The sequence below is a fragment of the Arvicola amphibius genome, chromosome 15 (genome assembly GCF_903992535.2).
Source record: "Arvicola amphibius chromosome 15, mArvAmp1.2, whole genome shotgun sequence".
Classification (NCBI taxonomy): Eukaryota; Metazoa; Chordata; class Mammalia; order Rodentia; family Cricetidae; genus Arvicola; species Arvicola amphibius.
Genome location: NC_052061.1, coordinates 51,138,715 through 51,164,079, shown reverse-complemented (window position 1 = coordinate 51,164,079; position 25,365 = coordinate 51,138,715). Strand labels below are relative to the sequence as shown.

At 48.8% G+C, this 25,365-nt stretch overlaps 1 protein-coding gene across 1 annotated transcript in view; it reads right to left on the bottom strand.

Moving 5' to 3' along the window:
- Positions 1-3,861: 3,861 nt before the first annotated feature.
- Positions 3,862-25,365, bottom strand: part of Disc1 (DISC1 scaffold protein) — a 185,293-nt gene continuing 163,789 nt past the window's right edge. The window contains exons 15-16 of the mRNA XM_042054212.1: positions 11,745-11,862; positions 3,862-3,998 (exon numbers count right to left, since the gene is read on the bottom strand). Of these exons, the coding sequence (XP_041910146.1) occupies positions 3,862-3,998; positions 11,745-11,862 (255 nt within the window). The remainder of the gene's footprint in view (positions 3,999-11,744; positions 11,863-25,365) is intronic.

The following is a 25,365-nucleotide window of genomic DNA, read 5'->3' as shown; positions in this document are numbered from 1 at the left end:
TTCCTTCCCAGTCCTGACTCTCACGTGTTCCTCACCTGAATCAGCCTGATTCTTCTACTGGCATTTACGGGGCTCTTGTCTACTTCCCGACATGCTGAGGTCATGTTTATTTTCAGCTCAGTCAAGGAGTCTAGGACAGGGTTTTCTGATTCATTGGCATCTGGATACATAAACACATGCACAATTTCACAACATGGCTTCATTGCAAATACTTGGCTTCCTGTAAGTCAACACAACTAATTATCTTGTCACAGATAGGTGAGACGAACCAATCTGACCCATTCCTATCGTCTACACTCCAGAATATAAACTGACTCCAAGGAGCACCATGGCTTAGATATCAGTTTTTATTTCACATAACAAGCGGAACACTTAATAAGACAATAACTTACATGACAAAACTCGAAGATCTAATAAAGTGGTAGTATTAAAAATAAAGGCCAGTTATGTACACAAGAGGGCGCTGACCAGCGTATGTGTAGCTGCTGTTGCTGCCATTGTCCACAGCGCACGAACATGTGCATGTTGCTCATGCTGTCCATAGTAAATGGACATGTTCTGAGGAGCACCACTTACATAGGAAGCTTCCAGAAAACCCACCCAATATGAGGCTGTGGGTGGCAGCTCCTGGGATGATCTTTGGGGTGACTGGGAAAGGCTGGGTCAGGACAGTGGATAGAGGTTGGGGCTGCTGTAGCCAACCAGAATCCAGGTGACATAGTGGGGTTTGCTGGGCGGGTGGGGTGAGGTAGGGTTCTGAGTTGCTCTGAATACGGTGTCTCTCACTCTCAGGCAGAATTCACAGGGCAGTCATGGTTTTTAGCTGGTGAATGAGTTTCAGAACTCAAAATGCAGAGAGGACATCAAAGGCACTTTAGGAAGGACATAGGTCAGGATTCCCCACGATCTTCCTTTGAAGTCAACTCTGAGCCTTAGGAAGGGGACTTTGCCTTCCCCAGGCCCATGAGCACCATCTGTAGAGTCTCCCTCCTCATGGGGAGGTGCAATTGCAGGGCTGACTGGGAAGGGCTCAGCATGGTGCCCATCCACATGCATTCCTGGGAAGGAGCCAACCCCAATACCAAGGAAAGCAAGACTGAAATTCACTGTGACATTAACTTGATTCGGGGGATGATCAATACCATGAAGTTTCAAGAGCTAGACCTGGTAACAATGAGGTAATGAAGATACCCAAGCTGGCCACCCTCGTGGGTCCAACTTGCAGCAGGGTGGCCATGGACCACTTCCTCCCTTGCTGAACATCACAGTGAAATCAGACACTACTTGTGAATGGGTTATGAGATCAGTCCATAAACAGATGAATGGATAAGGAAACATAGCATATTTATATAAGATCGTGTGTATGCTGTTGTCATAAACAATGAGATGGTGTCATTTGTTACCAAAAGGATAAGCCGTCGCTTTCAACACAAACCTTTGCTGGGGTCTTGGTCATCTCTCAACAGTCTGAACTCAAGCCCCAATCTCCTTTGGACATTTGTATGTGGCCCCGTAAAATCCTGCCCTGTCCTATAGTTTGGGGATTCACAGATACTGGATCTCCTGGGGCTCACATGGCTAAAAGGAGAAAGGTTGTTATGAAAAGATGCTGTGGCCACAGGAAACACCAGCCTTTCAAAGCCCAGCCCAGATGGCTCTCCAAGACTGAAGGTATGGAACATGTGATTGAGGCATCGCTCACCTGCCCAGACACTGACAGCCAGGAGTCTCAACTGTCCCTCCCCCTGTTCCAAGGACTCCAGTAATTTATCAAATGCAATACGACCTCACCGTCACGGCATGCCACTGTGGTGTCTAAAAATCGTAAAACCCTCCGGCTAGCAGTGGCTGTCAGGCACCTCAGGCCTGGGAAGCCGCTTTTAAAGTTGTTGTCAAAAATGTTCTTAAGTTGGATACTTTAAAAGCGGTTTCCCAGTCAAGTTTTGCTTCACTAGAATTAAGTCAATCTGGGGGCTCTGGGAGTCATGTGTCTGGTTCATAAGACTTTGGAGGCACAATTATAAAAGATTCAGGGATCTGGTTCACTTTCAAAACATCTGGGAACAAACTAAGCTTATTTCTTATTCAAATATGCAAAATGTGTCTTCAAACAGGCTGCTCTTCAACTACGAGCCAGTGGCCCTCAGCACAGAAGGCTTGGAGAAGCACCAGGTGCCTTCTAGAAATGGCAGAGTGATTAAAAAGGGTTAAAAGCTGTGGGCCCATGGGCCAGAAGGAGGCAAAAGTACCTCCATCCCGGTCCACACAAAGGTGAGCACAGCACCTTAGAGAGGCCTTCCTGGGCAGACATGTCAGACTCACTTAAGCTCAATGGTTGAGAATGTTGGGCTTCATCTCCAAGATATGGGTGAACTAGGGTCATCCCAGAGGCCGCAGCATAATGTACCCCAAGACTCGGGAATGAACCAGTTTGCAGAGAAATGCAAGTCCATTGGGTTAGGGGATGTTGAGGCTGGATGGAAGCTGGCAGGCTGGTAAGCCTTCTCACAGCATGGCTACCCGAGTTCTATGACTCTCCAGCAGGAGTTCTGATGCCAGGCTCTTATCATACAGACTTGTGTCTGAGGTAACCTCCTGTGGTAGTTTATCTCCATTATCAACTTCACTGGACTCAGAATCACCTGAAGGCAAAACTCTGAGTATGTCTATAAGGGTGTCTCCAAAGAGATGTAACAGAGGGAAAACGCACAGCCAGTATGGGTGGCATCATCCTGTGAACCGGGATTTTGTACTGAATCCCAAGGAGGAAGAGATTAAGGCGGCACATTCATCTCTCTGTGCTCCTGGCTGAAGATTCATGTGACCAGCTAGCTGCCTCATGTTCCTGCCGCTATGCCTTCCCTACTGCGATAGACTGTAGCCTCAAACCAGGGGCCACAATAAGCCCTCCCGCCCCCACCTTGCCACTTCCCTCCCTTCGGTTGCTTTAGCAGGATAGTTTTCCACAGCAATGGAAAGCTAGCTAACACACTTTCTGAGTGCACCTCTTGAGACCAGTTGAACAACCTGGAGCTGCCTCAGCAGGAGCTTCAGCTGGGCACAAGGAGCAATTCACAGACACCTGAGCATGCCACTGTGGAGCAGTGAGCTGCCTGTCTGAGTCCACACCTCAGTGAACCCATATTGTTCTGTAGGCTCCATGCTGTGACTCCTTAGAAGCAAAGGGACTAATAGTAGGAACCAGAAAGACTGGCCTGAATCTCAGAAAGACCTGAAGTAGCAGGCTGGGGTGGGGGTGGGGAGCTTTCTGAGCTGTAGTCTCGGCTGGAGAACACAGAGGCAGCAGAAGGTGCCCAGGTACTGTGAAGGTGCCCTGGGGCCGTCTTCTGAGACACCAGAGCCCCAGGAGAAGTGAGGTTCCTGGGCTCCAGCCGTCGGAGTGCCCATAGGAAGACACGGCAGGTGCAGTGGCCATCTCAGGCTTGGTTACCTTCAGAGGTCCTTGAATGGAGGAACGACCACACTGCAACAGAAAACAAAAAATGGTAGTAAGAAAGAGAGAAAACCAGGAAAAGTCACCCAGCCGAGAGGAAGTGACCATCGGCTCCCATACCAGCCGCTCCTATCAGGACACAGACAGCAACCTCCTGTGACAACCCGGAGAAAAAGTATCCAGTCCCTCCCCATCTCAGTCTGTGACACAGCATGGGCCACTCTCCCACGGGAGGACAGAAGGCTCTGTGTTTAGGAACTGGTCCACACACAGGGATAAATGCAGGAAGAGTGGCTGTACCAGAATAACACTGATGATGTGATGATGTGTCCACATCCATGCCCCCAAACTCCGTTCTGACAACATGGGACTTATCCCCTTCCCAGCCCCCACTCCAAGCTCACAGCTCAGGCCTGTGCCTCCTGAACACCAGCTGTGGAATGGGAAGCTGTGGCCTCTCCTCCTGTCTCCTTTGTTGGCTGGAGCTGCAGGATCATGGCCTGCAGTGTTTCCTTCACCATCTGGAGCTCCCCCTGGAGAGACTGTGGATGCTGTTAAGGGGCACACAAGGAGGAGAAACCCCCCCCCCCCGCCCCAGGGCCAGTGAGAGCAAGCCAGCCTGCGGAGAGCAGGTGGACCCTGACATTGAATCGCAGCTCCACACTCTTGCAAAATGCAGCAATTAAATATTGATGAAAACTTTATACTTCCTCTTTTAAAAACCAATCATGACTCCTGCCAGGTCCAAAGTTATTAACTTTCAAATTTTGGCTTCAAAACTCTGAAGAAAGGCTCAGTTGTCAAGCTGAGATAGATGTCCAACTCAGATGCTCAGCGACATGTGACGGTGTGGTCACAAGAGTGTCTCAGTCCCCAGGCTGGGGTGGATAACTCACATTCAAGTGCTCTGACAGCAGACATCAGAGCCTCAAGAAACCTAGCATTCAGGGGGGTGGTGAGAGGGACCCCTCAACCCTCAACATCAACTCTGTGCATGGGGGCACTTGACATGAGCCAGCCAGTTCAGCGTCAGGGACTGTGTGCTCACAAGGGTCATTCCAGCCCCCGGAACAAAGCCCTTCAGAGCTCTGTTTCTTCTCAATGGGTAACTCTGGACTCGACTCCATCTTGGGCTCCAGCCTACTGCCATTTTCCCCAATTTAGAGTGAAATGCCTATCCACCCTGAAACTTCTGGAAGTTTCCGCAGATTTCAGTCCTTTGTGTCATGCCCATCCCACTCCCAGGATGCCCACCATCTGTGCCTGAACTTGAAGGGAACATGGGCAAAGCCAGAGAGGAAGCCATCCACTAAAATGCCTCTGTGTTTTGTTGTAAAAAGTGATTTATTTTATCCTCCATCCCTCCAGACCTCTGGAAAGGTCTGTCCATCTGGCTCGAGATGGAGTGGGGGAGTCATATGACTTTATGCAAGCCGAAACTTCTGTCCCAGACCAAACACTGAGATGCAGTTTATCATGAGGTCTGGTCTCTTGTAAGGAGTAAGAGGGTGCAGTGGTCTCTGGGCCCTGGCGATGCCCTGGGATCTGACTACCTCTGATGCTGGTCTGGGGCTACACAGCAGTCTTACTCTGCCATGTGATGTCGAGGTCTTGTAGGGAGAAACGCAGAGAAACAGCTATGATCAGAAAAACTTCTGGGACCACAAAGCTAACTAAAAAGGCTAAAGACAGAGAAAAGTCACCAGAGGAAAAGACTAAATTATAAAATTGAATTAACACATCAGCTTCACACATAATAATTTCCATTATTGCACCAAAGAGTCAGGAAGATGGGATCTGAGAATGCAAGTCTCCTGGGAAGCCAGGGAATCGCATCATGTGTGCAACTATAGAATCTCACAGCTTAGTCACAGAGGCAGGGCCTAAAACAAGGGGGGAGGGATGGGGCAGAAAGAGGGAGGGAAGGGAGGAGGGGACACACACACACACACACACACACACACGCAGCCTTTTGTGGGGTACTACGAGGTTTATGGCTTATTCCCCAGCACAATGTCTGAAAACCTCATTTACAAAGCTTTTGGCATAAGAATCACTAATACAGTAAAAATCACATCCATAGATGGCCCAGCAGTTGAGAGCATCCGCTGCTCTTGCAGGAGACTCAGATTGAGTTCCCAGCACCCACACCACGTGACCCACGAATGCATGTACCTCCAGGTTCAGGGGGTTGAACACCCTCTGCTGACCTCTGCAGGTGCCTGTACTCACGAGCACATACCACCCCTAACACACACACGCTTAAAAGCAAAAACGAAATCTTTTCAAAAATCATGTTCATATTTACAAAATTTCACCTTCTGGCCCTCAGCCATACTTCTTGGGGGGAGCGAAACAGGAAATGTGTGCTGTAATGGAAGAGTCCAGAATAAAAATGGAATGGGGGGGGCAGTCAGTGCAGTTCTACGAAATAATTATGGAAGAAATAGCCCAGTGATAAGCCATTCGTAGCTAGGAAAATAATCCAGGAGGATATGCTGGTGACATCTGCCAAACAGTGGCCCTGGGAGAGAGGTGTTTAAATCACCCATGAGCCACTTCATGCACCTACGTTTCTTCCACGTTTAAATCCACCTGCGTGCCAGAGAAAGCACTCATGCTGTTCCTTACATCACACTTGGGAGGAAGGAACATGCAGACATGATGCAGGTGTGTCTCCTATCTATCTGTTGATTTCATTGGTTAATAAAGAAACTGCCTTGGCCCATTTGATAGGCCAGCCCTTAGGTGGGTGGAGTAGACAGAACAGAATGCTGGGAAGTTAGTCAGATGCCATGCCTCTCCTCTCTGAGCCAGATGCAATGAAGCTCCGACCCAAGATGGACATAGAAGAAGACATCTGGAACCATCTTCTGACGTCCATGTGCGCACACATAGATGTACGCATGCACATAGTAGGTCTTCAAGGCACCTGACCTGGTCTGCTTTTCACAGCCGTTTCCTTGGAGACAGGTGTTGGGAATTGAACCCATGGCCTTGTGTTGTCAGCAAGCATTCTACCACTGACTTACATTACCCAACTCTCTTTCTATATTTTATTTTGAGATGTGATCTCAGAAAGCTTTGAGGCTGACCTTGAGCCCAAGATCCTCCTGTCTCACGAAGTAGCTGGGATTAAAAGCAACATACAATCCTCTGTCACCACTGTGGACTACGGCAGAAAATTGATCAGAGGCAAGACACCAGTCATTGTGAACCAGGAGGAAAGCCCTGTCCATGCCTAGAAAGCAAGCAAGCATAGGGGATTGCTTAACAACCTGGACTCCACTTGACATTGGCTGTGCATGCATCTCTCTTCTAACAATGAGCTTGGCAAACTAAGACTCTCACCTGCAGGTGCTGTGCGCATACATCCCTGAGGATAATGCACTCAGCAACTGATTAGGAACCTAGGACGGCTCCTACACACACACACACACACACACACACACCACACACACCACACACACGCATGCACACACACACACACATGCACGCACGCACACACACACGCACACGCACATGCACACACACGCACACGCAAGCGCGCACACACGCACCTGCCTGGAGCTGCAGGCACACTCATCTCTGAACAATGAAATCAGTTTCTCACCTTCCCAGTTTCTCACCTAGGAGCACTGGTCAGGCCTAGACTGGTTTTAGGCACGTGTGCAGGAAAGCAAGCTGTGTCCTCAGAATGGACTATTTACGGGAGGATCCCTGTTTTCCATCTTATGACATGCACATGCTTATCATCAGATGCATTGTGGGACGGGAAGAGGAAAGTGGTTATATAACTTAAAAATCTGTCGGTTAAAATAGAGAAACACGCAAACCAAATCCTTAGTAACCAGATTCCTCCTCTTGAACCCCATGAAAGGAGCCCCGAGATGACACAATCAAGGGCCCCTGAGTACCTGCACTCACATCCGTTGTTGTTCTTGGAAGCATATTTTCTGGCCCGTGCTGTTGCTTTCCTGTGGCGGAAGTAGCCTTGCTGCTTCCACAGATCCGTGCACACTTATTTCAATGCTTTGAATGAGACACCAAGAACCTGGAGACACCTGACCCAGATCCTGTCCACTGGTGGCCTGCGATGCGCCCAGGGAGACTGTGTCACCAACCTCATGCTGAGTTCATACTGTGTCCCACTGGCAGCAGGACCATCCCGGTCTGAACACATTGTCTGCTCCAACTTTTCCTACCCAGACCTTGGCAGGAGGCAGAAGAAAACATGTGGCTGCCACCCCCCGCCCCCCGCCCCATCAGCCGGGCATGCACAGTACCTAGAAGAGCAGCCTGCCTGGTTCTCTGCTCTCCCTCTATAAATTACTAAAGATCTTCCCAGGCGTCCTTCCTGCTCCCTAGTGTTAGACGTAAAAGAACATTTCCAAGGAGGGAGGGCAGTCACCCCTCGGCTCTGAAACCTTGGCATCTTAAAGTGGAACCAGACAGGAGCCCTTTGGGGTTGTGGAGTTTTATGCATGAGCCTGGATGCATTTAGTCTCTGCATGCCGTCAAGGCTAGCAAGACCAATCAATTGGGCACCGTGCATTCCCAATGAGCAGAGAGAATAGGCTCCCAAGAGGGCTTCTGGACAGGAATGCAAATGCCTTGTAAATGGAATCAGCCTGGTCCTTGCTCATCCATGACTCAGCAGAGGCTGGCAGAACTGCCTGGGGCTGTGAAAGACGCCAGGACGCTCGGGTTTCCTTTCCGCCTATGGTGAGCTATGGAAGTAAAAGGAAAAAGAAAGGGGGCGGGGAATCCTGTTTAAAAATTCACAGATCCTAAAAGCTTTCCAGTTACTGCATTCTGAATGTGGAGCAGCAGTTACAGAGCCGCAAGAGGGTTTTCGGAACGGAACTGCTAATTAGAATACAGAATCTGTGAAATCATGGTGCAGGTTCAGACCACTGCTAATGGATCCCCAGCATTGCCTGGCTGTGAAGTCACATCCCTGTCCCACCTCTGGAGGCATCTTGCACCCCTCCCCGCCTCCCGCTCTCCCAGTTAACTGTGCAGTTCAGAGGCTTCCGGTCACCTCAGCTGATGGGGCTTAAGTTGTTCACAATGCTTGTAACAGAGGAAGCTCCCCAAGATGACAAAGAAACAGCCTATCTGTTTCCTCCGTCCTCGGCTCTGCCAATCCATTCTTCCTCTCCCACCCATCCGGCTGCTGTGACTCCTACTCTTGACACCGACAGGCTGTGCAAGAATATTCAGTAGCTTTAGAAGCGCCCACCATATCGTACATCCCCAGGCCACCCTCTGTGTGTGACACACTGGCACACCACCTGCTTTGCTCCTGCAGACATGTGGCTTAGAATAAGGACCAACCCCAGGAATGATGGACTGCCACTGTATCTAGGGCTCAGACCCTCCAGAAAGGTGTCCCGTGTCGGTTTACATCAGCATGCTCTAGCGTGGACTTGGCCTAAACACGCATCATCTACTATTGTACACAGTGGTCCTGGCAGCATGCTTAGTGGGATCAAGGGAGACACCGCCCTCCCTGCTCTGCTCTGCTGCCTAATGGGTTCCAAGCCTTTTCTTTCAGAAACACTCAGCATTGTGCCTTTGATTGCAAAGGAAAACACATACCAGCCAGACTTTGGCTGGGGAATTCCTGCAGCCTCTCTGGATGCCTTGATAAATTCTAATTTGAAACAACAGCTTTTGTTTGTGAGGGAGCCCCGCAGAGCATTGTGAACGCGGCTTCCTGACTCAGACTCATTATTATACCCGAATCCAAGTGCTACTTCACGGAGCTTAAAGACGCGTTCTGTATGTTATTCTTGCTCAGTGACACAGAACACGGCCTGGATTCCGGGTAAAGTTGGGGGGTAAATATGTGTTGCAGTGTAGATGTTATCTACGGAAGGGTTGATTTCGTACCTAACCCAATACTTCCCGTCCCTATGGTATGGTACTCATTTGAAATGTCCTGGACGGACCTAAGTGCTTGAACACTTGGTCTATAGCTGGTAGTGCTATGTGGTAGGTTGTGGAACTTTTAAGCAGTGACTCCTGACTGGTGTAAGTGGGTCACTGTAGATGAGCCTTGGGGGTCTTAATCCTAGTCCCCCACTCCCTACTTCTGGCTGGAGCTCTCTGTTTCCTGAGCTACTGAAGATGTAAGAAGTCACCACCACGAACTCCCACCACAAAGGGTAGCATCACCAGCTACCATGCCTTCCCACCATGATAGTTTGAATCATGAGCCACATTCTGCTCAGCTGTCCCAACCCTTCCCAAGCCTGGCAGACCTGGGGCCCCCCACCCCACATTCCCAGTCTTTGGCTCTGGCAACAATCAGTGTCCAATTTCATAGACAACACACCCGCTAGAAGCATCCAAGTCTGTGATCTATTAACACGTTACCTCCTCCTCCTTCTGCTTCCTAAGGCAACTGTGCAGTAATGGCATCCATCCTGAAGTTGGAAGAGGCAGGAGGCTGTGCAGAAATGAATGTTCTTTAAAAAGGTAGAAACGATGGCAGAAACACGGGCAAAGACGTAAAGTCATCAGGAAATACGCTGCCTCCGTGACTGGCCATGTATCTGAACAGGTCTGAATAAGAACAGCCTTTGGCAGTCCAAAGCGACTTAAATATATGCATGGAGACAAAGTAAAACAGAAACTAAGGCTCTAAAAAGTCAGGCAGTGAGAAACAAGGACCAAAATACCTAAATTTCCCACAAACATAAACAAAGTAACAGACAAGGAGGTGATGAGCTACAAAGGGCCACTTGTGACAGGTTAAACCGAGGGATTCGGGGGAAGTTAAATCTGCCTTTCCCCATCTGCGTTACCATGTAACTCTTAACTGACACCTTGCTGGGACCCAGAAGCACCCGAGAAGGGAACCTTCTGAAGAAATGTCTACATCAGGTAGACCTGTCGGGGGCTGTCTTGATTGTTAACTGAACTACGAGGATCCAGCCCCCTGGCACATTTCTCTAGGCTAGACCCTGAGTTGTACTAGAGACGAGAAAGCTCGTTGAGTAAACAAGCAGGCAGCATGGGTGTGTCTGCTGCTCTCTGCTTTCCACTGTGGCTACTGTGTGACTAGTTGGGCCACCTGAGCTCCTAGCCTGATGTCCCTCAGTGATGAAATTTAAACAGAAAGTGAAAGCCAAATAAAATCTAAGTGGCTTTCGGTCAGGGTGTTATAGCAACTAGGGATGGAACTAGTTCAGAACCCAGACACATTCTTTTAAAGAGCTCACTAGTGACGAACAGCATGTATATACCACCAGGGACGTATGTGCCCCCTTGTTAGAAATTAGGTGCTCCGCCAGGGACTCAGCACCGGCAGACGCCAAACCCCATCATCGGCCTCCAACAGGTGCGGTACATTACTGCTGTAACTACAAGTTGTGTATTCTCCCTATGCAACACGTGTGCCCTTTTAAAGGTCACTCCCAACAACACGGCCTTCTCTTGTTCTTTCTCTCTGCCTTCCAGTCTCTCTCTCTGTCTGTCTCTCTCTCATACCCCCACTCCAAGACAGCCTTTGTCCCACCAAACATGTTCCAACAAATCTCTTACATGATATCTCCTGTGTGGTGCGGTCTCTTTGCTGCATGCATTGGCCCAGATCCACCAAGGTATCCTGCCACTAAACCCTGACACTGATTCCGTCAATAAATCCTAATACCCGCTGCATACACAAGTGAGCCCATGTGTCCTCCTGCCACCTGATTAGGGCAGCTAGCTTTGAGGTAGGTGTTTGTAGCTGTGGCATTATGATACAGAACTTAGTGCAAGAAAATAGAATTTTCAGCACCAAAAAGGACTATGTGAAGCTTAACCATGAGTATGTGTCAGACGTCAGAAAGAAGGTACTTGCAGTGGTATTAGTTTGGACACCCACTCTCTATGACATGCAGAAATCATGACAAAGAAGGCTTTGGATCTCTAGGTATTGAAGAGGCCTTTAAGGAGGTGAGACACTAAATTGTTTGGCTCTTTCTGGTTGTTTCCCTATGGCCACACAGACCCATCTTTGAGCTCACCAAAACCTCCATTTTGTTTTGATTTTGGCTGTGTGCCTAACTGAACTCTGTGGCTAATACTTAGCAGCTGGGTTTAATAATTGAAAATATTGGATGGCTTACAAAAACCAGAGGTGAAGTCCTCCACACAGAATCAACTGAGATCCAGGATGCGCTCAGCTACAGGTAACGGCGGCATTGGCTCACCTCCATGTGCAGAGGCACGGGGAAGTGGTATGCATTTTTAGATTTTCTCTTGCAAAGTAACTTTTGAAAAATGGAAAGGATATGAAAGAGAGCTTCATCGGGGCTGTGGATTGCTCTGTGAAGTTGATCTTCAAGATGCAGGAGCCTCACGCCTATGGCTTCACATTTTTCTCCAACTTCTGCAGAAATGATGTGAGATTCCTGGTCAGAGAATAAGAAAAAGATCATGAGTCAGCTGTGGGATGCTGAGGGCTTTGCGTACAGTCAGGACACAAAAGGAGCCTCCAAACTAAAGCCAGGCTTTAAACAGATCAGGTAAGGCAGGACCTGTGTGTGCACAGCTTATCCTGCAGCTGTGCCTTGAACTTGGCTCCTCTGCTCTCAAGAACAACCTCCCAGGGAAAGGGTACCATTTGGAGGCTCCCCACACGGATTTACCCAAGGGAGCCCGAGTTTTTCAGCTGAATTCTCAGACAATTTTCCACATGATAGAAATGGTAGCATATGCATGTGGGACTGTGCATGCTCATGTGTGTCCATGTGTACAGCTGCCAGAGGACAAACCTTAATTGTCGTTCCTCAGGTGCCATCTACCCTATTGGGGGGGGGGGGTTACAGAGAGGTTGTCCTGGAATCACTGACTAGACAAGGCTGGCTACTCAGAGAACCCTGGGGAGTCCCCAGCTCTAGGATTAGAAGCATGAGCCACCACACGACTTTTATGTGAGTCTGCTCCATTATGGCAGAGGTGACAGCCCCCACTGGGCATCAGGCTTGTGACAGCAAGGCTTAGAGAACCAATGGATGGGTCTTGAAGCGCCCCAATCCTGTAGTGTTTCATTCCCTTCCAAATGTGCATCCCACGCATGAGCGAGTGTCATCTCTGTCACTCTCATACACAGTAGAGTCTAGAGGTTGCTGTGGCACCCGATGGTCTAACCTGCACTGTGGTTGTCCCTCCTGACTCCCCCACAAACTGACCTTGGCCAGGGAGGCTGAGCTACCACCTCCTCTCCCTGCTCTTCCTAAGCATACAAGCTCTTTTCCCCTCCTCTAAATCCCACCCTTCCGTCAAGGCCCCACACAAGCCCACCTTGTGGGGCATCAGTTATGACATGAGTTATGTGTCCTAAGAGCTGTGACCTCACTCACGCAAGTGTCACTGGCTGGTCATTCATCCCAGGGCCCATGAGTAACACCTGGCCTAGAAGGCCACAGCTTCTTCAAAATAATTAACAAGGTCAAGAAAACGAGGAGAGAAAGTAGGGAAACCTAGAATAAAGAAGAAAATCAGCAAAAAAGTCTCAGAATTAAAACTCAACCACAATATGAAGGCAATATTCTCCCAGCTAAGTGTGAAAGACTTAGAAAGCCCATTAAAAGAATTTTGCAAAGGAATTAAGGTTTTTTTTTTTATTCAGATTAAATGGCCAGGCTACTACAAAAATGGTAGCTAACATCAAACTATCACATAAAAGTGCTCAGGCCTGGTGGGTCCAAGTCCTTAGAGATCCTACATAATATGTTAGTACCAGAAGCCAGGAACACCAATCAAATCCAGATACTAGTACCAGAAGCCAGGAATACCAATCGAATCCAGACCCTCACCTCAACATCCTCTCCATTTGCTCGCTTGGCAAACCCTTCACAGTTTATGTGCCCAATGACCGACCACCCTTTAATAAAGCAGTGCTAATAGGAACATAGGTAACTAATGGAAATGCTGGGGAAATCTCTGAACACATTGTGCAGGCTGGCCAGATGGGTGTGAACGTGGGCAGCCTCAGACCTCACAGCAAGCCCTCCAGGTTGTCCCTGTCCTCTGACTCAGGGATGACTCTTCCTGGAATCTATCACAGAGAAACAACTTACATATTCAAACTGGTATTATTTCTATTAAGACTTTGTAATAAGCATGGAAAAATCATATAAGTGTGTGCACATACCCAAGAGAAATAGAAGATTTGAACCACACAAAGATAAAATATTATGAGCCCAGCAAAATAATGGGAGAAAACAGCCCAGGCATAGCAAGAATGGTTAGAGGCTGTGTGTGTGTGTGTGTGTGTGTGTGTGTGGTGTGAAGTACAGATCATTTCCAGGTAAAATCCTCCAAAAGATGCCAGGCGGTGGTGACGCACGCCTTTAATCCCAGCACTCAGGAGGCAGAGGCAGGCGGATCTCTGTGAGTTTGAGACCAGCCTGGTCTACAAGAGCTAGCTAGCTCCAGGACAAGCTCCAAAGCTGCAGAGAAACCCTGTCTCGAAAAACAAAACAAAAAAAAATCCTCCAAAAGATATGGAACAGTGAATACAGCATGCTTGATTATAATAGGACCGTGGCCCTTACTTCCCTTTGGCCTTGAGAGGAAATGGCCCTTTGGTGAACACTCAGCCTGATGAGAGATTTACATTGTGAGGGGTGGGAGAAAGAAACATGGTCACTGTTGTCCAGCTTCACACCCACCAAGGTGTGTGTTGGCTGCATGGAAGGAGAATAAGGGGGATGCTCTGCCTCAATGGTGCTTCCTGGTGCTGAGTGTGTGTGTGTGTGTGTGAGAGAGAGAAAGAGAGTGAGAGAGAGAGAGAGAGAGAGAGAGAGAGAGAGAGAGAGAGAGAGAGAGAGAGAGAGAGCGTGCTGCTCACTTGGGAGAGCATGGCCTCTTGGGAAGTGTAGAGCCCTTTATACCAGGGCTAACTTCCCCCTCTCTAACAGCAACCATCTGAAGCTGTTCTCTCCAGCTCAGGGGTTTGGGATCTGCACACCCTGGGGGTGCCCCAGTGGAAAGGAACAGGGTTTTCTTGAGAACCACATGCCAGTTTCTTTTCTTGTGCATTTCTTTTGCTGTGAAAAACTCATCTAAAGTTAAGAAGACAGAATATGATAGGAAGCCTTTTGCCTCCTCCCCTCAGAATAAAGGAAACTTTTTCAAGTTGTCCCTCAAGAAAACCCAGAAACACTGAAAATCCCGTGTAAGTCAAAACAGGGAAGTAAGATGCGGGTGTTGGCTGGAGGTCCCACACTGGGGTCTAGCTGCACAAGCCCCTCTGAAACTACCAAAGTATAGGCATTAAAACAAACAGTTGGCACAGACACAGGTTTTGAGGGCATGCCGGGTTCCCCGAGAGAGCTCTACCTCCCAGGACAGGGTGCCAGCTTGGCGGGTCTCAGGGACCACTTGTGATTGTCCCTTCTTTTTCCATCTAAGGAAAATGTCTCAGATGACGCGGGCAGCAAAACTAGTTGCTTCTAGTCCACCGCAGGGAAACACTGAGTGGGCTCTGAGTTCCTGGAGGGTTCAGCTCCTAAAAAGGGAGAAGGCGGGGCGTTCCCTCCAGGACCAGCGCCTATAGGGACCAGAAGAGGCAATGTTTATCCTGACAGGGTTGAGTCCAGCACCCCTGCAGTGTCTGTAATGCATCAGAAAAAGAAAACTTGTATGATTGATACCTGGTAATTAAAAATTACCACCACGCCCATCCTGCCTCCTCTCAGGATTCTTGGCTGAGTTGGGCTTTCTCCGGATCAGCAGTTCTGAGGGTGATTTAGTATGAATTGTAGCAAAGTGTCTTTGAAAACTGCCCTGTAAGCCCTCCTGTAATTTGCCCCTTGAGCAATCTTTTCAGCAATTCAAATTGTTATTTTTTTTTCTTTTCTAGACACTCCGTCTGTCATTTACCCAGAGGGGCTTCTGTTTTTCCCTGTGGGTCAGAATGAACAAGTTTCTGCAGAAGGCAAACTGCCTCATGGCTTTTCCCCTCCTGGACCAGCACACCTCCAGTTCTCAGACCCTAGTGATTCCTCTTCAGGGAACACCTGCATGAGGAAGCCCCGCCCACACAAACTCCAGCAATCTGCTGCCCTGATCCTCCACCAGGCTGCAACCCGAAGATGTCCTGTCATCTCTGCTGACCCCCACTCCCGCCTCCCTCCAAGGAGGTCCCAGCCCTTGCCTGTTGAGCCCTTCCCCTGCCTGGTGCTAAGGGTTAGATTTGTTTTATCCCTGTAAGGCCGTTGTGGGGAGACTCTTCCCCAGGGCACCAGTACTCAGAGGGGCCCGATGGGAGCACACGGGGCCATCAGGTGCTGAGAAGGGATGGATGCCAGTGTCTGGGGTTATTCTACTACTGGGAAGAATGTTATAAAAGCACAAGCCTCTCTGACTTCCTCTCTCACTGTGTTATTGGTTCTGTTTGATATAATGGCATTTACTGAGAGGTCACGAAGCCACAGGGTCCCTCATCAGAGACCAAACAATGGGGCTGTCTGACTGACCATGAACTGTTAGACTCACTGAGAACTACCATATACCTTTCTTCTTTATAAAGCACCCAGACTTAGGCACTTGGTGACAACAATGAAATATAAGCTAATGCAGAAAGTCCTCAAGAAGTTTTGCTGTATCTTAGACGGCACTAGACACACGATGCTCTCAAGATGGGTGGGCAGAGCCAGATAAAGAAGCCTTTTCCAAGCATCAAATGCCTGTCTATGCCTCAATACAGACTATAATAACCTGTCTGGAGTAATCCCTCTGCCTCTGGGGCAGCTGCTGGCCTTGAATGACTACAACAGCATTTTATGAACACACACATGTGCACATGCACAGATGCATGCACATAAGTGTTGAAAATGGAAACTGTCTCTAGGATGGGACAAGTCCTTGTCCATGGGGCAGGCAGGCCAGGGGCCTGGCTGGTGGCCACGCCGTGGAAGGTGGGTTCACCTTAAGATAATGGACATTTTCCTTCCCAGAATTCCTGTCCCCTAGGGCAGCATCCTTGAGGTTCCATTGGGTCTGTCAGCCTTCTTGAGCCAAGCTCTTTTGCTTTTCCGCTACCACCTTCTTGTGGATGCTGCCCACGCTTGCTTCTCTTCTCCATTCTCCTCCCTACAAGATTTACAGCTCGTTTTCCCTGGGTTTTAAATGCTAATGAATCATCCTTGGGCTTTCATTTGATTGCATTCTTCGTCCCTAAGCCTCTGTTTGTGATCTGTTCTTAACTTTTTTATTAATGAGACTAAGACACCTGAGACATAACCCCAGTTTCTGCAGTACTATATGATGGCTTTTCTGGGAAGTCTATGGTGTCTGGTGAATACCTTGTAATTCTTTAATATGAAGAGAAAATGATCCCTTTCTTGTACTGCCAGATAGCATCATGTGACACATACATACATACATGTGTGCACATGCATACACACCTACGCACACACCTTTTAATGACCTCAGAGGATGCCCTGTGACCTTATAGGCAGTCCCTCTGTGGGTGAGTTCAGTAGAGCCAACATTACTTTAAATATCATTTGCAGGTCACCTTGTGATCAAACCTGCAGGCCCATGATAGATCTTTTTCAGCTGTGTTGTTAGAGCTGATGTCAGATTTCTGTCCTGCTCTCCTAGTTCAAGGTGCCTGGTTTAAAACAGAAAGTAGAGCTCCCTTTGACGAGCAGAACATTCTCAAGACAACTTTCTAAAAGCACAAACCTAAAACGTGCACTTTAGATCTAATGGCTGGCAGGATACTAACTCACATGTGTGGCGGGACCATCAACACTCCACGGCCAGCATCTTTGAGGGCTTTTTTACTTAGTCACACCTCCTGTAAAGGTGGTTAAGTCCTTATAGGACATTTGGGAAATACCAACATTTAGAAGTTCTGAACTGGAGTTCATAATAAAAACTGTCTTGATAAGCACTTGGTAACAGTGTTAGGCTGTACCTACAGCACGAGAAAGTTTTATATATTATTGAATATATGAATATGATATATGAATATGATCCTTTGGAATAGGAAGCCCATTAAAATCACTGCTAGGTGGGCTGTGCTTTGTATGTGCCAGTAGGAAAGGCCCCACGCTGCACAGAATGCACGGTTTTGGAAATGTCACCCTCAGTAGTGATCTACTGCAAACTCAAGCAGACAGGCCACCCCTTTGGTCACACACTGGACTGACATTGTGTAAATAGCCAGTTTCTCAAATTGTTCTCCAAAGCCATTCTAAGGGGAGAGGCAGGATGCAGCATTGGAGTCAAACAACTGCACAAGCAAAACCGTGTAATTAAATAATAAATCAACTATCACGAGGACTTAACAGGCCTATGCGCATATAGGAAATACGCTGATCTGGGACTGGATTCCAAAGCCACAGCCAACCTCCATTGTTGTTGTGGGGCTGCGGGAGGGTGACAGGCAAGATGGAGACCACAAGCTCCTGCCTGAGCCGCCATCTTGGCTATTGTCCTCTGCCATAACTCAGTCAGCTCACCCAGGGCCCCATTTTCCTCAGTCATGTAATAAGGTTCCTGCCATAGCCACCTATCACAAAAACACCTCCTTCGTACAGCGGAAGTCACAGGCGGCACCGTCAGGGAAAGACAGGGGACTGAGCCGTCTTCTCCAGTAATTGTCAAGACATTGGCATTTAGGGATTGCCAAGCTATAATATCCAAAATCCTGCACTTCATGCATGTATGCACGCATGCATGCATGTGCATGCACGCGCACACACTTAAAAACCTCAAAGTTTGATTTGAGCCCCAGGATGCCTGCTCTGCTGCTAAGCCTCATTCCCTCTCCTACAGCTTGAGGTAAAGCAGATGAGACTACCACCGTGGAAGAGCTTAATGGGCGCCAATGCCGTTCCTCGGCTCACTATTACCGCCCCAGCCCCTGGCTGGTTTCCAGAGTAGTTTCTCTGCAAATGCGTCCCAGGGATGCTTTATGATCTGCCTCTTCCCTCCAAGAATGCCGTCTTCATAAAGAATCGTTACCTCGGACAAACACCTGTCCGTCACACACAGAGCCTCCTGCGCATCTATTTGAAACAGATTCTATGATAAGCTTCTCTTTCCACATTCATGCTGAGACCTGCAGTCACTGTGTAAATTCCACGAAGCAGAGAGATACACCAGGACTCCAAGGGTGTGTCTTTATTATACCGGAGAATAGAAACATTCATCTAAATTCCGCATTGTGTGGTCACACCCGGAGTGGCTGGGTTTCGCTTTTAAAAGCGTCCAGATGTCTGAAGGGGCACAAGGAATCTGAAACATTTAGACCTCTTCAGGGCTGAGCAAGGTGTGAGTTGTCTTCAAGTGCCCTATGCTTGTCCAAAGCAGGCTTTGAGAAGCGAGCTCACGGATAAACGTGTTCTGTTTTATTTAGTGTTAAGCAGAACCAACACCTTCAATAGTAGGAGAACCAGCCTGACAGCACGGTGTAAATGGGCCTGTGTTTCTCGGTGTACACAAGAGGCCAGGAATGACAGGATTACCCAGGAGGGGTTGCGCTGCTTCCCTTGGACATCAGAGCTGAACACAGCAGGGGCTGGACTGTGGCTCCGTGGTAAAATGCCTGCTGAACAAGCAGGAGGACCCGAGCTCCGGCCCAGCTGTGTTGCTGTACACTCTTCACCCCAGTGCTGGGGAGCCTGAGACCCACAAGGCCCCGGGATTCGCTGACTAGTCTAGCCCCTGTGGCAAAAAACAATATATATACAGTACCCGAGGAATGACACCCGGAATTTACCTCTAGCTCACACACACACACACACACACACACACACACACACACACACATACACACACACACACACACGCATGCACGCACACACGCACACACGCACACAAACAAACAAACAAACAAATAAAAAAACCCACCAATTTTTTTTAAAATCCACAAAACCAAAACTGAGCGGGCCAGATTTTCATAGGACCTTCTGAGAAAAACCTGTCAGCAAATAAGATCTACAGTATCAGACAGTGCCTGGATAATCTCCCTTCTGTGAAGACTCAGAGTCTGGGGAGAGTGACAGCAAACCACCAGGGCCCTTTGGCTGAGAAAGCTCAGACAGGGGCAGCAGAGATAGCTCAGTGGTTAAGAGTGCTCGCTGCTGCTCCGGAGAAGCCGAGCTTCTCCACGGAGCAGTTACTTCAGCTCCGGGGGCTCTGACACATTCTTCAGGCTTCTGGACACCCCCATGAATGTGTGGCATACACAGGCATATAAATAAATCTTTTGAAACATTTTTCTAAAAGAAGGACATGCAGACAGACCACAGCTGGGGACTCCCTCGTGGGAATAAACTCGAAGACATCTGTGGCTAAGGGTACAGACCATTAGAGTAAAGCAGACCGAAGAGAATAAATGCCACATGTCACCCACGTGTGCTAAGAGTCATAAAAACTAGAATTTCTGAGTGTTTAAAAAACAAAACAACAACAACAAACAAAACCAGGCTGTGTGCCAATGAGAGCATGGGAGGAACCGTTTCCAGAGTCAAAACCTAGCCTGGATTCTCAATGTTGACATCCCAGAATGCACCTGCCTTTTTCTGTACAGCCATGGACACCTGCAGTTTGCTGATAGATGATGGACACTTGCGTTAGTGGGACCTGTCCCTCATGAGACCCTATAGTGTCCTCCAGATGGAGAAGAGTACACGGCCAGTTTTCTTTCTCAAACTGTGGCCCTAGCTTGTCAGCACCTGCCACCCACTTCTGTCAGAGAGATGAGGCCTGCTTTGCTGTGAACAATGTCCTTCATCAATGCATGAGGAAGGCAAGGACCCGATGTCTGAGAAGACAGACGGCCAGTGTAGACAGTCAGAAAGGCATTCAACAGAAAGGCATTGGAAAGGAAGGAGTAACACGCCTGGGCAGACGAAGATAAAGGTTCTACTCAGCCAGGACTCTTGCCTATTCCCAGACTGGATAACCAGTCCTGGCTTACAGCTCGTCTTTGGGGGACAAGAATATCCCATCCTTAGCTGACCTGGTCCCATTGGGGGAATTAGATGCGGCCTGGATACGATGAAGGGTAGACCGTAAATTCATTTCCAGAAACAGGAAACCCTGGAAGAAAAACCTCTCCACTGCTCAAAGCACCAGTGTGCATTTGGTAGTTGTTAGAGAAGCCCGTGCTGCCAGGGTGTGACTGTGTCCCTGCCGGCCTGTGGTGACAGTGACCACCCTGCTGTCTTTCTATCCCTCCGTCTTGGCCAGCAAATGACAAAGAGTTTCCGTGGTGGAAGACGCCAGGAGCCCTGAGGCTGTTTTCTCAGAAGCACTGAGCTATGCTTAATTAATGGAAGAAGTGTAGAGATGCCCCCACCCTGGGCCCCGGAGCATGGAGAGCAATTCCGTGCTTTTCCAGAAGTGCAGGAAGCAGGCGGATCAGAGGAACCAACTTCCTTCCCTGGGGCAGGTGAAGGAGGCTGGCAGCAGGCAGGGACTTTAATTAATGGGAAAGGACCAGCAGGAGCCACTCACTGGCTACAGAGGAAGCCCCTCCCTTACCCACCTGCTCCCTCCATTCCACCCAGAGGCCAATGCCAGGCTGGAAGGCAGAGAACTTACATTCTTTTTGGTTGAATGGTTTCTAAACATATTTATGCCAATGGTACTTAACATCCTAATTATATAATTTAAATATGTTCCATATAAAACAGTGCAATATTAGTGTGAAAATCAAGTTCTTTTCTACATTTTTTAAAATGGGAAACCTTGGAAAGATAACAATCATTGCAATCATTGTGTTAAAGAGACAGGAGAGGAGACAGAAGATGGCTGTGCGCGTGCTTCTGAAGTGTTCCGCTCACGTTAAAGACGGACCAATTGGAAACTGCGGATGGCGGCTTGTAGTAAGGCTTATGCAAGAAGGGCCCCTTGAAAGTCACTCGACAGACCCCTCAGGAGACCTCAATCCTACACTGACTGATCAGCAACTGAGTGTGTGTGTTTTCAGTATCTTAGCCCCGCAGAGGGGAAGGAACGCTACTGATGTGGTCAAGGAGTTCTGAGCAGACAGCATTACTACACTCCTGCTCAGTGGCTCTCCTTAAGTCCTCCCCGTGGTGCGAGCACAGTTAGTTCTCTGCATCTGCCTGCACTGGGGAGCTTTCACTGCTGTGGCCAGAACACTTGTTATAATTAACTGGAAAGAGAGAGGATTCCATGAACCTCTGGGTCCAGGCACATGGTTTTCCTGAAGACAACACAAACTCCTAGCGGAGGCCTCACTCCCATCTGAGACTCGAAAGTCTGGCCTCGTTTTCTGAACGTCGACCAGTGTTGGTGAAGGGTCTAATCAGGCTCATGGGTTCAAGGATTTAGTATGGGCTGCTGGGCTTCATGTGCTTGGACAGAACTTGATAGCCATGGCCTTGTGGGAAGAGGGCATTTTTGTGTATGTTCTTGCATTGTGGCTTAGGTTCCTATTCATTGTTGTGATAAAATATGTTGAGAAAAGCAACTGATGGAGAAAGGGTTTACTGTACATCACAGGTCAAGGTTCTAGTCCATCAAGATGTGGAAGTCACAGAGGCAAGAGCTTATGTTAGGCGATCACGTGGCACCCACAGTCAACAAGCAAAGAACAATGAAGGCACAGTACCTATGGCTCAGATCCCTTTCTCTGCTTCTACAATCCAGGATCGTGGCCAGGGGTCGGTATCACCCACTCACCACGGGTGAGAAAGACGTGGCGGCAAGCAAGGAAGACATTGGTGGAAAGGGATGGGAGGCTGACTAGCCACATCACACCTCTAGTTAGCAGACAACGAGCAGGAGAGAGGGTCAGGCTACAACATCTCAAGGGCTGTCATCCCCAGTGACCTACTTCCTCAAGGAGGCTCAGCCACCTAAAGGTTCCAACCTCCCCAAACAGCGCCACCCACTGGGGATCAAATGTTCAAACCTAGGAGCCCATAGGGAACATTGCACATTCAAAGTACAGCAGTCAGAAAGTCAAAAGCAGGACAAGAAGGGGCCAGGGGCAACATAGCCTCAACGGTCCCTCTTGCTTCCTCTCAATGACCTAGTGCTAGGCTGCACCTCCTGAAATTACCTCAGCTTCTCAATACAAGAAGACAGCTGATGTCAGGCCCTAACACAAGAACTTTCAGAGGGACATTTCTTGTCCAAACCATAATGCAACACTTCCCATTCTCCCTCAAACCTTGGCAAAACAAAACAAAAAACAAAAAGACCCAGAGCTTCCCCCGAGCCGCTGGGCTATTTCTAAAGGCTCCCGTGTCTCATAACACTTTGATTAAGTAAATCTGCCACTTTCCTCTTGTCAGCTGTCTTCTCTGAGAGCAGTATCGGCCATTCCTCTGTGATGACCGGGGAAGGGCTCCTCACCTTCCTACCCCCAGTATTCTGGATGTAGACTCAGGAGAGGTGAAGCTATGGCGTCTGCTTTTGTCTTTATTGCTGATTTCTTTGTTTACAGAGATCAGTAGCAACTTTCCGGTTGCTAAAGTACTGCCTGTGATTCCTCCATGATGCCAGCTCCTCTCTGAGCTTACTTTAGCTTGCTTGGTGGCAGCTTATGGTTTGGAAAGGACACAGCTGGGAGGGAGATCAGAGGGAGCCACGCTGTCCAGGGAGCTAGGCAGGAGGGCAGCTCATTAGTAGAACAGAAAGCAGCCGGAGGGGGCAGGCTACCGTCAGGAAAGAAAGAATCCCAAAGGTACTGGGGTCAGAACTACAAGCACAGGCAGCACCCCTTCAGTACAGGAACCCAGTATGCTGATTGCCCCAGCTTCTGCCTGACTCCTGTGCCAATGTCAGTACAATCTATAAGCCAGGGCCAACAGCAGCTCAAGGCTCTGCAGGGAGGTCTCAGGACACCAGAAAAGAAAGGGCGCTCACAATCCCGGCACACCCATGCAGCCCACAGCTGGGCTGCTGACTTCCTCTGGGACAAAGCCTCAGGCAAAGGGCTTTGCCTTCCCGGACTCGGCTGCAGAATGAAGGCAATGGCTCTGAGTAGCCAGGCCGGAACCTTCAGCCACGGGGCTGGCGCTCCAGAGAGACAATGTGCCTCCGAAATGCATATCACTGCACTGGCCAGATAAGCACAGGAAAAGCTTTGAAACCATCTCCCTGTGGACCTCTGTCAGAAGCCCTAGATTCGTCATGGAAGATTTGGATTGAAAAGCAATTGCCTGCCCCCCGGGTGCCGTGCATCAATAGGAAAACCAGTGCGGGGGTAGCCCTGTCCAGCGGAGCCTTGCAAAGCTAAACACACCTGGGGCTGCAAAGCAAAGGAACATTTTGCCTCAAGATAAACACATCGCCCCCCTCCCCCGACTTCAATAGCCCTGAAAAGCAAGACAGGAGGCCAAAACCACCTTCCCCAGGAGACCCCCAACTATCACACCTCTGAGCATCAGGGGCCTAAAATCTTCCAGCAAACAGAAGTCTTCCCCATCTCTGCTTAGGTCTCACTCTTGTTCACTGCTCACGCCCTCCTCCTGACAATGGGAGCAAAGTAGATTATCAAAAGGGGTTTCGGATGTTGTGGCCTCCCGAGAGCCAGGGATACAAAAATTAACACTAGCATATTTAGACGGAAGGCCCACCTTGGCCCTGGCCCCACCTCTCTCTCTCCTGATCCTGTCTCCAGAAAGCCTGCCAAGCAGTGGTAGAGGCTTCTCCCCCCTGAGAATCTTGGGACCACACCTACAGGGTATTAAAGACCTGGCCCCTAGAACTGTCATGTGATTTCTCTCCTGCCAGCCCCTGAGACTCACCTGGGAGATGCTTTGCCCTGTTTATTAAACCTGGTTGTATTAATTCGGCTGGATTTGGTTTATTGCATCGGCAGAGAAACCCACAACCGGGGAGTTTCAAAATGCTTATCTGCTGGGTTTCACCATGTACACAGACACTACAACTATCGAGGCCAAAGAAACGGCCCTAATGTGAGGTATCGTGCGCTGCTCATGCTTCCCTCGCCATGACAGGCCGAGGCCTCTGAAACAGTGAGCCAAAGACATTCTCTCCTCTCTTGCTTCTGTCGTGGTAACAAGAAAGGTAATTGATGCCACAAAGTCTTAGTTCTGATTATTCTTTCTTCACTTTTATGGCCATTGTTATTTTTGCGTCTGAGCATGTACATGCAGGTATGTGTGTATGAGTTTGTATGTATGTTCATGTGTGCTGAGGTGTTTGTGTGTGCACAGAGAGACCACTCATTTTTGTGTATGTGCATATGGAAGCCAGAAGTCAACTTCAGCTGTCAATCTTCCTTGTTTTTTGAGACAGTGTCTCTCATTGCCCTGAGGCTCACCAATTTGGAAAGGCGGGCAAACCTGGGGATCCTTCTGCATCCACCCCCCAAGAGCTGGGATTACAAGCCTACACAGCCTTGCCCAGCCTTCTATGTGGGTGCTGGGAATTTAACTCAAGTGCTCTTGCTTACATAGCAAGCCTGCTCTGCCCGCTGAGCCATCCCTCCAGCTCATGCTGTTGCTGGTGATGTGTCAGTGGAGAAGGAAATGAAGTCTCCCAGCAGCAGAAACAGAACCGGAGCAGAGACTCTAAGCCGTGGCCTCTCCTCCCCTGACCACTCTGAGTCTAAGACCACCTGTTCTCATATTCAGTTCTGACTTTTAGCAAGAAGACATTGTGTTAAACTCTTCATCAGTTCTGGAAGGTTATGTACAATGATGTCCTTTTGCTTTCTGTAAAGCCCTGATTCAGCTACATGCACACTGACAATACAACAAGACGGAGACCACATCTGTGCCTCCCCCAGGTCCTTTCTTCCCAGCTTTCACGCAATAAGACCTCCTCTCTGTTCCCATCATCTTTGCCCTTCCAAACCCACATCTGTCATCTTGAGATCTATGACACTTGTAAATCCAAAGAACACCGGTCTCACTATATGAGATGGTCACAGCTTCTCCACG